This window comes from Nerophis ophidion, linkage group LG24, assembly GCF_033978795.1.
Source record: "Nerophis ophidion isolate RoL-2023_Sa linkage group LG24, RoL_Noph_v1.0, whole genome shotgun sequence".
NCBI classification, from domain to species: Eukaryota; Metazoa; Chordata; class Actinopteri; order Syngnathiformes; family Syngnathidae; genus Nerophis; species Nerophis ophidion.
In genome coordinates, this window is record NC_084634.1 from 7590585 (window position 1) to 7608503 (window position 17919).

Below are 17919 nucleotides of genomic sequence, written 5' to 3' on the forward strand. Positions count from 1 at the left end.
TTGCTTGCCAGGCGACGCCGGACCGTAAGGCCCAGGAGGTCTCGTGTTGGCTGCTTCAGGCCTACGAAGAGCTGATGGAGGGCTGGAACTCCACCGAGGACGAGACCTACTCGGAGCGTTACCAGGTATGTGTTCCGGTCCTCCTTTTTTCAAAGCACTAACGCGTGAAGTCAAGTTTAGTTGAGTCTTTATTTGAAGGGACAATGCACAGAAACATTAAACTCAAAGACAGATCAATCAATCAATCAATCAATGTTTATTTATATAGCCCCAAATCACAAATGTCTCAAAGGACTGCACAAATCATTACGACTACAACATCCTCGGAAGAACCCACAAAAGGGCAAGGAAAACTCACACCCAGTGGGCAGGGAAAACTCACATCCAGTGGGACGCCAGTGACAATGCTGACTATGAGAAACCTTGGAGAGGACCTCAGATGTGGGCAACCCCCCGCCCTCTCTAGGGAACCGAAAGCACTGGATGTCGAGCGGGTCTAACATGATACTGTGAAAGTTCAATCCATAGTGGCTCCAACACAGCCGCGAGAGTTCAGTTCAAAGCGGATCCAAGACAGCAGCGAGAGTCCCGTCCACAGGAAACCATCCCAAGCGGAGGCGGATCAGCAGCGTAGAGATGTCCCCAATCGATACACAGGCGAGCGGTCCATCCTGGGTCCCGACGAGCGGTCCATCCTGGGTCTCGACTCTGGACAGCCAGTACTTCATCCATGGTCATCGGACCGGACTCCCTCCACAAGGGAGGGGGGGACATAGGAGAAAGAAAAGGAGGTCTATTTAAAGGCTAGAGTATACAGATGAGTTTTAAGGTGAGACTTAAATGCTTCTACTGAGGTAGCATCTCGAACTGTTACCGGGAGGGCATTCCAGAGTACTGGAGCCCGAACGGAAAACGATATGTTCTGTACCAAATTATAGCTAAATAGCTAATTTCCATCTGCAGGCCCTGGCTACCTAAAATAAAGTGATACAAAAATCATGCAATAAAATTATGACAATAAAATCATACCATAGGACAGGGAGAGCCGAAAAGCTAAATATTTTAAAATGTATTTCCGTAAGAGCCATATATTTTTCAAACACTGAACACAACTAAACGCGTGCATTTTTAAGTAGGACCAATACTTCTAGAGTATAATAGGTCTCTTTTTCTTTGTAATAACATTGTTATTCTGAAGCTAACTGTGGAAGGGGCGTGGCCTTTGAGCTTGGAGCAAACTGGGGTGTTGCCAGGACCGGCCTAGAAATCAGCGACAGGTGCATAGATGGCCCACCTGGAAATTGTTATCTAATCACCTGTCGCTCTGTTATGAGAAGCAGCCAGGAAGAGAGACGGGATTGGGGCTGGAGCCAGAGCCCGAGCGAGAACCAAAGAGAAAAATACTATTGCTGGAAAGCAACTGAAAGACTTCTTGAAAAATGAAACAATATTGTAACCTTGAAACAGGCTCTCATGTCAGTGCTTGGTGGTCTGAAGAACCCCCAGAGGGGCAAGCCCCACACTAACCAATAATAAATACTTAGCTTCTTACCATTAACGCAACTTCTTGAACAGGTGCGGTAGAAAACGGATGGATGGATTAAAAATGCATGAAAATGTTTTATATTTTGAACGTTATTTTTAACATCGTGATTACCAGCGGAATTATTCATTACTTATCGTGTTAAGCAATGTCAGCTCAGATTTATCGGAGAGCCAGATGCAGTCATCAAAAGAGCCACATCTGGCTCTAGAGCCATAGGTTCCCTACCCCTGATATAGGATGTAATCAAATAAAGTCATAAAATGCCCTTTCATGGACACATACTTAATATAGAATACAACTACACCTCATCTACATCCTCTCACAAAGACAATTTAAGTCCAACACGCCGGACTGTAGTCAGTTGGAAGCGTGTCTTAATGAAATTAAACAATGGATGTCCGCTAACTTTTTGCAACTTAATGCCAAAAAAACGGAAATGCTGATTATCGGTCCTGCTAGACACCGACCTCTATTTAATAATACAACTTTAACATTTGACAACCAAATAATAGAACAAGGTGACTCTGTAAAAAATCTGGGTATTATCTTCGACCCAACTCTCTCCTTTGAGTCACACATTAAAAGCGTTACTAAAACGGCCTTCTTTCATCTCCGTAATATCGCTAAAATTCACTCCATTTTGTCCACTAAAGACGCTGAGATCATTATCCATGCGTTTGTTACGTCTCGCCTCGACTACTGTAACGTATTATTTTCGGGTCTCCCCATGTCTAGCATTAAAAGATTACAGTTGGTACAAAATGCGGCTGCTAGACTTTTGACAAGAACAAGAAAGTTTGATCACATTACGCCTGTACTGGCTCACCTGCACTGGCTTCCTGTGCACTTAAGATGTGACTTTAAGGTTTTACTACTTACGTATAAAATACTACACGGTCTAGCTCCAGCCTATCTTGACGATTGTTTTGTACCATATGTCCCGGCAAGAAATCTGCGTTCAAAAGACTCCGGCTTATTAGTGATTCCTAGAGCCCAAAAAAAGTCTGCGGGCTATAGAGCATTTTCCGTTCGGGCTCCAGTACTCTGGAATGCCCTCCCGGTAACAGTTCGAGATGCTACCTCAGTAGAAGCATTTAAGTCTCACCTTAAAACTCATCTGTATACTCTAGCCTTTAAATAGACCTCCTTTTTAGACCAGTTGATCTGCCGCTTCTTTTCTTTCTCCTATGTCCCCCCCTCCCTTGTGGAGGGGGTCCGGTCCGATGACCATGGATGAAGTACTGGCTGTCCAGAGTCGAGACCCAGGATGGACCGCTCGTCGGGACCCAGGATGGACCGCTCGCCTGTATCGGTTGGGGACGTTTCTACGCTGCTGATCCGCTTGAGATGGTTTCCTGTGGACGGGACTCTCGCTGCTGTTGGATCCGCTTGAACTGAACTCTCGCGGCTGTGTTGGAGCCACTATGGATTGAACTTTCACAGTATCATGTTAGACCCGCTCGACATCCATTGCTTTCGGTCCCCTAGAGGGGGGGGGGGGGGTTGCCCACATCTGAGGTCCTCTCCAAGGTTTCTCATAGTCAGCATTGTCACTGGCGTCCCACTGGATGTGAATTCTCCCTGCCCACTGGGTGTGAGTTTTCCTTGCCCTTTTGTGGGTTCCTCCGAGGATGTTGTAGTCGTAATGATTTGTGCAGTCCTTTGAGACATTTGTGATTTGGGGCTATATAAATAAACATTGATTGATTGATTGAAGTTGATCCGTCAAACATAGTGGCCACCTTATTGACCGTGTGAGCAGCTCCGTTTGCTCCAAAGCCACTTTTTGAACTTCAATTGTAAAAGAAGGAGTAGTCTGTTAAACTTTTCAAGTTTGTCGTGAGGTCGTGCCCGAGTGATTGATTTTCCGCGCGCCTGTCTCAGGTGTTCCAGACCTTTCTGGTGTCTTTCAACGAGCAGCGACGCCCCATCGTGCCTCTGCTGACCGCCATGAGACGAAGCTCCATGCTGAGCGAGGAGCAGCGAGCCCTTCGGGAGGCGTGGGATGCCCTCACAGAAAAGGTTCGGTCTGCACCTATCTACCCACGGAGTTGGTTTTACGTGGTTTTGACGTCACTGGCAACCCACCCTGCCGCAGCTACGCGAGTACAAAATAGAGTTAGACGTGAGGCTGCCGGCTCCTCTGGACCTGGTGGCACGATGGCTTCTGAGAACCGAGGCGGTCCTGGCCGAGGAAGAGGGGGACCCTCTGGACCATGGCCGGGCTGCGGACGAAGCCAAGGAAAAACAGGAGCAACTCAAGGTGAATGTTTTGGGATGTTTTTACGCTGCTGCCCTCGTGATCCCGTTGGGTTCTCCCTATGGCTGGTAAATAAATGATAAATGGGTTGTACTTGTATAGCGCTTTTCTACCTTCAAGGTACTCAAAGCGCTTTGACACTACTTCCATATTTACCCATTCACACACACATTCACACACAAATACCCAGAATCCCTTGCAGCACTAACTCTCCCAACACCGCCTACCTCAACCTCTTCATGCTCTCACAGGGGAGATCATGTCAGTGTGTGAATTTACCCATTCACACACACATTCACACACTGATGGAGGGAGCTGCCATGCAAGGCGCTAACCAGCACCCTTCAGGAGCTAGGGTGAAGTGTCTTGCTCAAGGACACAACGGACATGACGAGGTTGGTACTAGGTGGGGATTGAACCAGGGACCCTCGGGTTGCGCACGGCAAACTCTCCCAACTGCGCCACGCCGTCTAACACTGTTACAAATATGCGCCACACTGTGAACCCACACCAAACAAGAATGACAAACACATTTCCGGAGAACATTCGCACCGTCACACAACAGAACAAATACCCAGAAACCCTTGCAGCACTAACTCTCCCAACCCCGCCTACCTCAACCTCTTCATGCTCTCTCAGGGGAGATCATGTCAGTGTGTGAATGTGTGTGTGAATTCACCCATTCACACACACATTCACACACTGATGGAGGGAGCTGCCATGCAAGGTGCCAACCAGCACCCATCAGGAGCAAGGGTGAAGTGTCTTGCTCAAGGACACAACGGACGTGACAAGGTTGGTACTAGGTGGGGATTGAACCAGGGACCCTCGGGTGGCGCACGGCAAACTCTCCCAGCTGCGCCACGCCATCTAACACTGTTACAAATATGCGCCACAATGTGAACCCACACCAAACAAGAATGACAAACACATTTCCGGAGAACATTCGCACCGTAACACAACAGAACAAATACCCAGAACCCCTTGCAGCACTAACTCTCCCAACACCGCCTACCTCAACCTCTTCATGCTCTCTCAGGGGAGATCATGTCAGTGTGTGAATGTGTGTGTGAATTTACCCATTCACACACTGAAATGAGATGTTCTTATTTAAACGGGGATAGCAGGTCCATGCTATGTGTCATACTTGATCATTTTGCGATATTGCCATATTTTTGCTGAAAGGATTTAGTAGAGAACATCCACATTAAAGTTTGCAACTTTCGGTGCTAAGAGAAAAGCCCTGCCTCTACCGGAAGTCGCAGACGATGACGTCACATGTTGATGGCTCCTCACATATTGATTTTAATGGGAGCCTCCAACAAAAAGTGCTATTCGGACCGAGAAAACGACAATTTCCCCATTAATTTGAGCGAGGATGATAGATTCGTGTTTGAGGATATTGATAGCGACGGACTAGAAAAAAAAAAAAAAAACATGTTAAAAAAAAATGCGATTGCATTGGGACGGATTACGAGGTTTTTAGACACATTTACTAGGATGATTCTGGGAAATCCCTTATCTTTCTATTGTGTTGCTAGTGTTTTAGTGAGTTTAATAGTACCTGATAGTCGGAGGTGTGTCTTCACAATATTATGCTAGACCGACTCGACGTCCATTGCATCCGGTCATACTTGCCAACCTTGAGACCTCCGATTTCGGGAGGTCTGGGGGGCGTGGCCGGGGGTGGGGAGGAGGCGTGGTGGGGGGCGTGGTTAAGAGGGGACGAGTATAATTCACCAACTCAAGTATTTCATACACATATATATATATATATATATATATATATATATATATATATATATATATATCAATGTTTACTTATATAGCCCTAAATCACTAGTGTCTCAAAGGGCTGCACAAACCACAACACAAACCACTACGACATCCTCGGTAGGCCCACATTAGGGCAAGGAAAACTCAGACCCAGTGGGACGTCGGTGACAATGATGACTAAGAACCTTGGAGAGGACGAAAGCAATGGATGTCGAGCGGGTCTAACATGATACTGTGAAAGTTCAATCCATAATGGATCCAACACAGCCGCAAGAGTCCAGTCCAAAGCGGATCCAACACAGCAGCGAGAGTCCCGTTCACAGCGGAGCCAGCAGGAAAACATCCCAAGCGGAGGCGGATCAGCAGTTGAATTTCAGACGGCACCTATCAAATACACTGTAATAAAAACACAGTTGTTGGCCCTGCGAAGAGGTGGCGACTTGTCCAGGGTGTACCCCGCCTTCCGCCCGATTGTAGCTGAGATAGGCGCCAGCGCCCCCCGCGACCCCGAACGGGAATAAGCGGCAGAAAAAAAAAAAAAGGAAGGAGGAAAAACACAGTTGTTCTACTAACTGTACTGTGCTTGCTGGTTATTAAAAAAACAACAACAACACTAACCTTTCACTATTTGAGTAACCTTTGTTCTGCCATTTGCGTACTGGCGAGAGTCACTTGCCGTCAGGTGCACAACACCACGTAAATCGTTGGCCATTCAAAAAGCAACCCCATAACGCTATAGCCAACATTCACCAGGAGAGGGCAACAGACAACATAGAATCACTTTATTACAGATGGCTGTAACTTTCTTCTGCTTCGTCTCCTTGTGTGTGCAGTTTTTTTATTAAAAATCCGTAGATGTTGTAACGTGATTGGGCAGGCAAGCTGTTTATATAACAGGAAAGCGGACGTGAAAACAGGCTGTCCCCACTCATGTCCACATGGAGCTGGAGGGGGCGTGAATATCGGGAGAACATTTCTTCCAGGAGGTTTTCCAAAGAGGCGCTGAATTTCGGGAGTCTCCCGGAAAATCCGGGAGGGTTGGCAAGTATGCCCCTAGAGGGGGGAGAGGGGGGTGTGTCACCCACATCTGCGGTCCTCGCCAATTTGATTGATTGATTGATACTTTTATTAGTAGATTGCACAGTTCAGTACCTCCATCCATCATCTTCCGCTTATCCGAGGTCGGGTCGCGGGGGCAACAGCCTAAGCAGGGAAGCCCAGACTTCCCTCTCTCCAGCCACTTCGTCTAGCTCTTCCCGGGGGATCCCGAGGCGTTCCCAGGCCAGCCGGGAGACATAGTCTTCCCAACGTGTCCTGGGTCTTCCCCGTGGCCTCCTACCGGTTGGACGTGCCCTAAACACCTCCCTAGGGAGGCGTTCGGGTGGCATCCTGACCAGATGCCCGAACCACCTCATCTGGCTCCTCTCGATGTGAAGGAGCAGCGGCTTTACTTTGAGTTCCTCCCGGATGGCAGAGCTTCTCACCCTATCTCTAAGGGAGAGGAAACTTATTTCGGCCGCTTGTACCCGTGATCTTATCCTTTCGGTCATGACCCAAAGCTCATGACCATAGGTGAGGATGGGAACGTAGATCGACCGGTAAATTGAGAGCTTTGCCTTTCGGCTCAGCTCCTTCTTCACCACAACGGATCGGTACAACGTCCGCATTACTGAAGACGCCGCACCGATCCGCCTGTCGATCTCACGATCCACTCTTCCCTCACTCGTGAACAAGACTCCTAGGTACTTGAACTCCTCCACTTGGGGCAGGGTCTCCTCCCCAACCCGGAGATGGCATTCCACCCTTTTCCGGGTGAGAACCATGGACTCGGACTTGGAGGTGCTGATTCTCATTCCGGTCGCTTCACACTCGGCTGCGAACCGATCCAGCGAGAGCTGAAGATCCCGGTCAGATGAAGCCATCAGGACCACATCATCTGCCAAAAGCAGTTCAGTACCTATTCCGTACAATTGACCACTAAATGCTAACACCTGAATAAGTTTTTCAACTTAATTCATGGTTTCTCATAGTCATTCTGCGTTCAAAAGACTCCGGCTTATTAGTGATTCCTAGAGCCCAAAAAAAGTCTGCGGGCTATAGAGCGTTTTCCGTTCGGGCTCCAGTACTCTGGAATGCCCTCCCGGTAACAGTTCGAGATGCTACCTCAGTAGAAGCATTTAAGTCTCACCTTAAAACTCATCTGTATACTCTAGCCTTTAAATAGACCTCCTTTTTAGACCAGTTGATCTGCCGCTTCTTTTCTTTCTCCTATGTCCCCCCCTCCCTTGTGGAGGGGGTCCGGTCCGATGACCATGGATGAAGTACTGGCTGTCCAGAGTCGAGACCCAGGATGGACCGCTCGTCGGGACCCAGGATGGACCGCCCGCCTGTGTATCGGTTGGGGACATCTCTACGCTGCTGGTCCGCCTCCGCTTGAGATGGTTTCCTGTGGACGGGACTCTCGCTGCTGTCTTGGATCCACTTGAACTGAACTCTCGCGGCTGTGTTGGAGCCACTATGGATTGAACTTTCACAGTATCATGTTAGACCCGCTCGACATCCATTGCTTTCAGTCCCCTAGAGAGGGGGGGTTGCCCACATCTGAGGTCCTCTCCAAGGTTTCTCATAGTCAGCATTGTCACTGGCGTCCCACTGGGTGTGAGTTTTCCTTGCCTTTTGTGGGTTCTTCCGAGGATGTTGTAGTCGTAATGATTTGTGCAGTCCTTTGAGACATTTGTGATGTGGGGCTATATAAATAAACATTGATTGATTGATTGATTCTCATTGACATCCCACCGGGTTGTGAGTTTTTCCTTGCCCTTACGGGGGATCTGAACCGAGAATGTCGATGTGGCTTGTGCAGCCCTTTGAGACACTGGTGATTTTGGGCTCTATAAATAAACATTGATTGATTGATTGATTGATTGATATCGTTGCAGGTCTGCCAAGAGGAGATGCCCCAACAATTGAAGACTTTCCAGGCCTTCCTGAACCAGGATGAGTACGGAAACATGCTGGTCCCCGCTGAAAAGATGGAGGAGCTGAAGAGAAGGTGAGGACACTTCATCCTTTGGATCGTTCACCTTTTAGTTGGAATAAAACAATGCTAAAGGTACATTTTTGCAGCGTGCTCCAATTAACATGTTCCTGAATCAAAAAAAAAATAAGAACCGTAATAACCAAGAGCGGGCAAATATTACAAATATTGGTTTAATGGAACAGTAATAAATAGGGCTGTCAAACCGGTAAAAATTTTAATTGCAATCAATCGCATTTTTTTTTTTTTTAGTTAACTCCAAATAAAGTGCGGTTAATTGTGGATAGATATTATTTTACATCATGAATAATTTTACTCTAGCCTTTTCAAAAATGTATGAAAAATGGAAAAAGATGACGCGAAAAAAACATATTTTTTGTTTTAATATGGTTTCTGTTGGAGGACAAACATGACACAAACCTCCCTCATTGTTATAAAGCACACTGTTCATATTAAACATGCTTCACTGATTCGAGTGTTTGGCGCCCGTCGTTTTTGTCCTACTAATTTTGGCGGTCCTTGAACTCACCGTAGGTTTGTTTACATCAGGGGTCGGCAACCCGCGGCTCTTTGACCACTTTGATGTGGCTCAGCTGCATAATCGCCGACCCCACCAATTTTTCCGGGAGGTTTCCGGGTCTCAGTGACTCTTCCAGAATTCCCCGGGGTATAACATCCCCCGATTGTCACCCGGACAACAATATTGAGGCCGCCGTTCCGTGATGGCAATGCCTTTACCATCCTCAAAAACATGTCTTCGCGCCAGCTTTAACACCAGGTCGGTCACATGAAGAGTGCGCCGTCTGTTAGCACACACAAGTGCCCGCAAGGCATACTTGGTCATCAGCCATACAGGTTACACTGAGGGTTGTGATATAGGCAACCTTAACACTCTTACTATTATGCGCCACACTGTGAACCCACACAAAACAAGAATCCATCCATCCATCTTCCGCTTATCCGAGGTCGGGTCGCGGGGGCAACAGCCTAAGCAGGGAAACCCAGACTTCCCTCTCCCCAGCCACTTCGTCTAGCTCTTCCCGGGGGATCCCGAGGCGTTCCCAGGCCAGCCGGGAGACATAGTCTTCCCAACGTGTCCTGGGTCTTCCCCGTGGCCTCCTACCGGTTGGACGTGCCCTAAACACCTCCCTAGGGAGGCGTTCGGGTGGCATCCTGACCAGATGCCCGAACCACCTCATCTGGCTCCTCTCGATGTGAAGGAGCAGCGGCTTTACTTTGAGTTCCTCCCGGATGGCAGAGCTTCTCACCCTATCTCTAAGGGAGAGCCCCGCCACACGGCGGAGGAAACTCATTTCGGCCGCTTGTACCCGTGATCTTATCCTTTCGGTCATGACCCAAAGCTCATGACCATAGGTGAGGATGGGAACGTAGATCGACCGGTAAATTGAGAGCTTTGCCTTCCGGCTCAGCTCCTTCTTCACCACAACGGATCGGTACAACGTCCGCATTAGTGAAGACGCCGCACCGATCCGCCTGTCGATCTCACGATCCACTCTTCCCTCACTCGTGAACAAGACTCCTAGGTACTTGAACTCCTCCACTTGGGGCAGGGTCTCCTCCCCAACCCGGAGATGGCACTCCACCCTTTTCCGGGCGAGAACCATGGACTCGGACTTGGAGGTGCTGATTCTCATTCCGGTCGCTTCACACTCGGCTGCGAACCGATCCAGCGAGAGCTGAAGATCCCGGTCAGATGAAGCCATCAGGACCACATCATCTGCAAAAAGCAGAGACCTAGTCCTGCGGCTACCAAACCGGAACCCCTCAACGCCTTGACTGCGCCTAGAAATTCTGTCCATAAAAGTTATGAACAAGAATGACAAACACATTTCGGGAGAACATCCGCAATGTAACACAACATAAACACAACAGAACAAATACCCAGAACTCCATGCATCCCTAACTCTTCCGGGCTACATTATACACCCCGCTACCACCAAACCCTGCCCACCTCAACCGATGTTGCCCGGAAGAGTTAAGGATGCATGGAATTCTGGGTATTTCTTCTGTTGTGTTTATGTTGTGTTACAGTGCGGATGTTCTCCCGAAATGTGTTTGTCATTCTTGTTCGGTGTGGGTTCACAGTGTGGCCCATATTAGTAAGAGTGTTAAAGTTGTTTAAACGGGCACACTCAGTGTGACCTGTATGCCTTGCAATCACTTACGAGTGTCTGCAGAAGCCACATACAGCATGTAAATGGGCTGGCAAAGCTGTTAGTTCAGGTTGTAGGGGGCGCTAAAGGCAGCGTGGTCATAGAACGTCCACATCATTGTTAAGGTGAAAATCAGCAGACTATCGAGAGAACAGTTACTCTGAATTTTGGAAGTCTGCAGGAAAAATTGGGAGGGCTGGCAAGTGTGATGCCGTTAAGCGGCATTTTATAAAACTCGCGGGCCGCACTAACATAAAGTTTTCATAATAAGGTGCGAACATAGCACAAAAAGCAAAAAAAACAAGCAGCGTTGGTCGGGTCCGCCTTCGGCCGCTGCCGCCGCTACTCCAGCCCTGGTCTAAGTCAGACCAACATAGAGGTTTTTATTTCATGTCTCTACGACATTTCTAACTGAAGTTACATGCAGTTTTGTCTGGGTTTTTTCCAAGGGGGCGCTAAGCGCAATTTAGATTTTTGGGGTTTGTTTTTTTTATTAAACGGCAGTTTTTGCCAGTCCTGATATGTGTGCAAAATTTGGTGAGTTTTGAAGCATGTTAAGGGGGTGAAATTACAGATCGGCAATTCTGGATGTTGTTGATAAATGGCTTTTGCTTTGCATAGTAGAGCTTTAACTTGCACTTTGAGGTTTCAAAAGAGTTTTGTGGCTCCCTTTTGTTTTCTTTATTTTGTGAAACGGGTCAAAATGGCTCTTTGAGTGTTAAAGTTTGCCGACCCCTGGTTTACATGTGTAACTTTCTCCGACTTTCTAAGACGTGTTTTATGCCACTTCTTTTTCTGTCTCATCTTGTCCACCAAACTTTTAATGTTGTGCGTGAATGCAGAAAGGTGAGTTTTGTTGATGTTATTGACTTGTGTGGAGGGCTAATCAGGCATATTTACTGCAAGCTAATCAATGCTAACATGCTATTTAGGCTAGCCATATGTACATATTGCATCACTATGCCTCATTTGTAGCTATATTTGAGCACATTTAGTTTCCTTTAAGTCCTCATAAATACGGTCCACAGGCCCATGGCAAAGGACTCCAGTGGAGTCCTTTGCCATGGGCCAAGGACCCTATTGAAACTGCTGTTTTATTATCATTCCGCACCTACGCGCTGTAATTTGACCCCCTTAACATGCTTCAAAACTCACCAAATTTGACACACACGTCGGTGTAGCAAACTTTCCCCAACATATTAAGCAACCAATCCCCCAAAATGAAAATTGCGCTCTAGCGCCCCCTAGGAAAAAATTACAGACAAAACTGCATGTAACTTCTGTTCGGAATGTCATAGCGACATGAAACGAAAACTCCTATGTAGGTCTGACTTAGACCCAATTTTCATTGACTCACTTCTTTCAGCAAAAATGTACAGGAAGTTGGCAAATCAATCAATCAATCAATCAATGTTTACTTATATAGCCCTAAATCACTAGTGTCTCAAAGGGCTGCACAAACCACCACGACATCCTCGGTAGGCCCACATAAGGGCAAGGAAAACTCACACCCAGTGGGACATTGGTGACAATGATGACTATGAGAACCTTAGAGAGGAGGAAAGCAATGGATGTCGAGCGGATCTAACATGATACTGTGAAACTTCAATCCACAATGGATCCCACACAGTCGCGAGAGTCCAGTCCAAAGCGGATCCAACACAGCAGCGAGAGTCCCGTTCACAGCGGAGCCAGCAGGAAACCATCCCAAGCGTAGGCGGACCAGCAGCGCAGAGATGTCCCCAGCCGATACACAGGCGAGCAGTACATGGCCACCGGATCGGACCGGACCCCCTCCACACGGGAGAGTGGGACATAGAAGAAAAAGAAAAGAAACGGCAGATCAACTGGTCTAAAAAGGGAGTCTATTTAAAGGCTAGAGTATACAAATGAGTTTTAAGGTGAGACTTAAATGCTTCTACTGAGGTGGCATCGCGAACTGTTACCGGGAGGGTATTCCAGAGTACTGGAGCCCGAACGGAAAATGCTCTATAGCCCGCAGACTTTTTTTGGGCTTTGGGAATCACAAAAACCCCTTCAAAATAAAATGTTTGCAAAAAATGCAATTTTTGCCTCTTTGCGCTGTAATTTGACCCCTTTAAAATGCTTCAAAAGTCACCAAACTTGGCGCACACATAAGGACTGGCAAATATTGCGATTTAATGAAAAAAAACAAAAACCCCAAAACTCAAAATTGCGCTCTAGCGCTATTTTTTGAATAAAACACTGAAAAAACTGCTCCTAGGAAGAAAACACAGACAAAATTGCTTGTAACTTCCGGTAAGAATGTCGGAGAGACATGAAACAAAAACCTTTAATTGTTTGATTGTCAAATGTTAAATTGGAATGATTAAATAGTTGTCGGTGTCCAGCAGGACCGATAATCAGCATTTTCGCCGAGATTGCAGCTCAGCTGTCAAAAACCGCAGCCTGACGTAAAAAGAAAAATATGTACGAGAAGGAAATGGTTAAAAAAAATAGATTTTATTGTTTTCGTATTGCTGTTGAATCGGTGTGTGGAATCAGATTGGTATCCAAACACTGCTTATGGTGAAATAACGTGTGTGCGTCTGCAGATTCACCGGCGTAAGAGTGAGCGCAAAGTACCATGGGATCAAGCTGGAGTACCTCCAGCACCGTCACACTGTGTTGGATTTGCTGGGGCAGATCTGGACCAAAGTCCGTTTATGGAAGAGTCCTTATCTCTCTCCGGAGGCAATCAGAGTGCTGCTGCAGGAATGGAATGTGAGTTGTCTTCCTTGTTCACAACAGACATTTTTTTATATTTGCGATTCTTAAACGTTGACTGTTGGGTCGGCCATCCTCTTTAATGTCGTGGTCAGGTAGCTACAGGATTCTACCGCTCTACGGGAACTGTCGAATAGGAAACGATTGTGCTTTGGGACGCAGTAAGTCGAACACATTTCCAGTGAGGGTTGGACTCCGCCAAGGCTGTCCTTTGTCACCGATTCTGTTCATAACTTTTATGGACAGAATTTCTAGGCGCAGTTGAGGGGTTCCGGTTTGGTGACCGCAGGAGTAGGTCTCTGCTTTTTGCAGATGATGTGGTCCTGATGGCTTCATCTGACCGGGATCTTCAGCTCTCGCTGGATCGGTTCGCAGCCGAGTGTGAAGCGACCGGAATGAGAATCAGCACCTCCAAGTCCGAGTCCATGGTTCTCGCCCGGAAAAGGGTGGAGTGCCATCTCCGGGTTGGGGAGGAGACCCTGCCCCAAGTGGAGGAGTTCAAGTACCTAGGAGTATTGTTCACGAGTCGGGGAAGAGTGGATCGTGAGATCGACAGGCGGATCGGTGCGGCGTCTTCAGTAATGCGGACGTTGTACCGATCCGTTGTGGTGAAGAAGGAGCTGAGCCGGAAGGCAAAGCTCTCAATTTACCGGTCGATCTACGTTCCCATCCTCACCTATGGTCATGAGCTGTGGGTCATGACCGAAAGGACAAGATCACGGGTACAAGCGGCCGAAATTAGTTTCCTCTCCCTTAGAGATAGGGTGAGAAGCTCTGCCATCCGGGAGGAACTCAAAGTAAAGCCGCTGCTCCTTCACATCGAGAGGAGCCAGATGAGGTGGTTCGGGCATCTGGTCAGGATGCCACCCGAACGCCTCCCTAGGGAGGTGTTTAGGGCACGTCCAACCGGTAGGAGGCCACGGGGAAGACCCAGGACACGTTGGGAAGACTATGTCTCCCGGCTGGCCTGGGAACGCCTCGGGATCCCCCGGGAAGAGCTAGACGAAGTGGCTGGGGAGAGGGAAGTCTGGGTTTCCCTGCTTAGGCTGTTGCCCCCGCGACCCGACCTCGGATAAGCGGAAGATGATGGATGTGCTTTGAATGTGTTTGAAACAGGACCTGGTAAACAATCGAGGGATACCTTCTATGTTGGAAGCAGCCCTTTGTAAGTTGAAGCAGGTTGCTGAGAAATACTCCAGCAAGTCTGCCCTCGGTATGTCTCCTGTTTTCCTAAATTCCTCAGATATGATCGTCGAGCTAACGAAGGCAGGGCTAATGGTTTCGTGCTTTGCAGCTGCCGACTACCCCCAGGTTTGTCAACAAGTGACGCAGATAGAGGAGGACACGGCAGCAGCTCTGGTGGAGGTGACGTCGGCCAAAAGCGACTTGGAACGGGTGCTGACCGCCTGGGACTCTTACAGTGATGGGATCAGCTCCATGGAGGCGTGGCTCGAGCAGAGCTTAGCCGGACAGAAATACGGTCCCCAGCCAAAGGTTTTTAAAAAATTGCGGCGCAGTCCGAACTGACCTGTTAACTTTTTCGTCTCTTTTACACTTGAACGAAGGTGACACCCGAGTCCTTGGCTGAGTGGGGGTCCCGACGAGCTCACCTGAGCGAGGTGGCCAACTTTTTGATGGAGTCGACCGACCCACAGAGCAGCAAGAGCCTGGCGGGGGAGCTGCAAAAACTCAACATGAACTGGGAAAAATTCCACCAAGGAAACACTTTGGTAGGTTTATATTGAAAGGCAGTATTTATTGTAAAGATGTGAAGGTGATTTGACTTTGTTTGGAACAAGGCTTTGCTCTAGGGCTGGGCTATAAATCGATAAACTCGATATATCGTGGGCTTGTCTCTGGTCGATATAGAAAATAACTATATCGTGATATTCGAGTATACGTTCTCACGCAGTTGCTTTTAGCTGCGGGCATTACACTACAGGCTCTTCCCACTCTTTGTATCGGTTGGGGAGATCTCTACGCTGCTGATCCGCCTCCGCTTGGGATGGTTTCCTGTAGACGGGACTCCCGCTGCTGTCTTGGATCCGCTTTGAACTGAACTCTCGCGGCTGTGTTGGAGCCACTATGGATTGAACTTTCACGGTATCATGTTAGACCCGCTCGACATCCATCTAGAGGGGGGTGGGGGGTTTCCCACATCTGAGGTCCTCTCCAAGGTTTTCTCATAGTCAGCATTGTCACTGGCGTCCCACTGGATGTGAATTCTCTCTGCCCACTGGGTGTGAGTTTTCCTTGCCCTTTTGTGGGTTCTTCCGAGGATGTTGTAGTCGTAATGGTTTGTGCAGTCCTTTGAGACATTTGTGATTTAGGGCTATATAAATAAACATTGATTGATTGATTGATTGATTGATTGATTTGTTGTCTCTCCTTCTCACAGACAGCAAGCGCACCTTCTTACATACGTCACAAAAGTATACGCCCTCGCGTAGCAGAGAGGTAACGGCATGGGTAACGTTAGCTGTGGTGTGAGTGGTAAAAAGAGAGAAAGAAGGTGCCAATCTGGTAATAAATGAACCAAGAATCAATTCCCAAGAAAAACAGCAGGGGGTCCATCGTCTGGCGGGGGTTTGGCTCCAAGTGGGAATATGTCGGAGAGACAACCGTAATTTGTCAAGTGTGAGGCAAAAGCGTTGCTACGAAAAGTAGCATCACTGCTAATATGTAGCATCTTTTGAAAAGTCACCTGCTAAAGCACGGGTGTCAAACTCTGGCCCGCCGCTGTAACACCGCATTCACCGCTAATACTCATACTTGCCAACCCTCCTAGTTTTTCCCGATAGACTCCCGAAGTTCAGTGCCCCTCCTGAAAATCTCCCGGGGCAACCATTCTCCCGAATTTCTACCGATTTCCACCTGGACAACTATATTGGGGGCGTGCATTTAAGGCACTGCCTTTAGCGTTCTCTACAACCTGTCGTCACGTCCGCTTTTCCTCCATACCAACAGCGTGTCACATAATATTTGTGGCTTTTACACACACACGCACAAGAGAATGCAAAGCATACTTGGTCAACAGCCATACAGGTCACACTGAGGGTGGCCGTATAAACAACTTTAGCACTTTTGCAAATATGCGCCACACTGTGAACCCACACCAAACAAGAATGACAAACACATTTCGGGTGAACATCCGCACCGTAACACAACAGAACAAATACCCAGAAACCCTTGCAGCACTAACTCTTCCGGGAAACTTCCAGCAAACTGACCAATAATTAACATTTTCTCTTGCTACTTCAAGACTTGAATGTTTGGTTCATTCATTATTGTTATTTTATTTTCAAATGTATTATTAGCCTGTGGAAAAAAATTGATATTTACCTCCGAAGATTGCAAATAGAAAAAAAGACATAAAATGTTTATTTAAATTTTATTTGATATGCCATTGATAGGGCTTCACGGTGGCAGAGGGGTTAGTGCGTCTGCCTCACAATACAAAGGTCCTGCAGTCCTGGGTTCAAATCCAGGCTCGGGATCTTTCTGTGTGGAGTTTGCATGTTCTCCCCGTGAATGCGTGGGTTCCCTCCGGGTACTCCGGCTTCCTCCCACTTCCAAAGACATGCACCTGGGGATAGGTTGATTGGCAACACTAAAATTGGCCCTAGTGTGTGAATGTTGTCTGTCTATCTGTGTTAGCCCTGCGATGAGGTGGCGACTTGTCCAGGGTGTACCCCGCCTTCCGCCCCATTGTAGCTGAGATAGGCGCCAGCGCCCCCCGCGACCCCGAGAGGGAATAAGCGGTAGGAAATGGATGGATGGATGGATGCCATTGATATTCTTTCAATTATTATTATTATTTGAAACTGGATTTTGCATGTCACGTAAGTTCTATAAGCCTTGCTTGTTCAATATCTAATGCAAAACTTGTTTGGGTCCCTATTAAAAGGTTAATTTGTTCAACCTTGGCCCTTTGTTCCGTTTCAAATTTTGGCCCACTCTGTATTTGAGTTTGACACCTCTGTGCTAGAGGATGAAGAGTGCTTGAAACTCCGCATGTCAACATCTCCGTTCGGTGCCACGCCCAAAAAATGCCGAGGCAACCATTTCATCATCAACACTGTATGAAAAAAAATAGTCATCAGCAGAATTAGATAACGTCCGCAGGAACCTACCACATAGCGAAGGACATACACTATTTGATTTCTTATTATGCAGCTCATTTTTATTTGACTGTTATTGAAATATTTTTTGTGACATCATGCACAAAAGTGCACTTTATTTGATTTAAACTATTGTAGTGGCGTTCTGTACAAAAAGTGCACTTTAATTTAGTTGTTTTGACATGTCGTCTTAGTGACATCATGCACAAAACTGCACTTAATAGCTTGTTTTAAAATGTCTCTGACAATCTTGCACT

The 17919-nt window shown here is 47.4% G+C and overlaps 1 protein-coding gene across 1 annotated transcript in view; it reads left to right on the forward strand.

Annotated features, from left to right (window-relative positions):
* Positions 1 to 17919, forward strand: part of syne2b (spectrin repeat containing, nuclear envelope 2b) — a 408840-nt gene that overhangs the window by 56287 nt on the left and 334634 nt on the right. The window contains exons 11-18 of the mRNA XM_061886295.1: positions 12 to 125; positions 3431 to 3568; positions 3645 to 3809; positions 8522 to 8634; positions 13370 to 13538; positions 14658 to 14754; positions 14836 to 15035; positions 15107 to 15271. Of these exons, the coding sequence (XP_061742279.1) occupies positions 12 to 125; positions 3431 to 3568; positions 3645 to 3809; positions 8522 to 8634; positions 13370 to 13538; positions 14658 to 14754; positions 14836 to 15035; positions 15107 to 15271 (1161 nt within the window). The remainder of the gene's footprint in view (positions 1 to 11; positions 126 to 3430; positions 3569 to 3644; positions 3810 to 8521; positions 8635 to 13369; positions 13539 to 14657; positions 14755 to 14835; positions 15036 to 15106; positions 15272 to 17919) is intronic.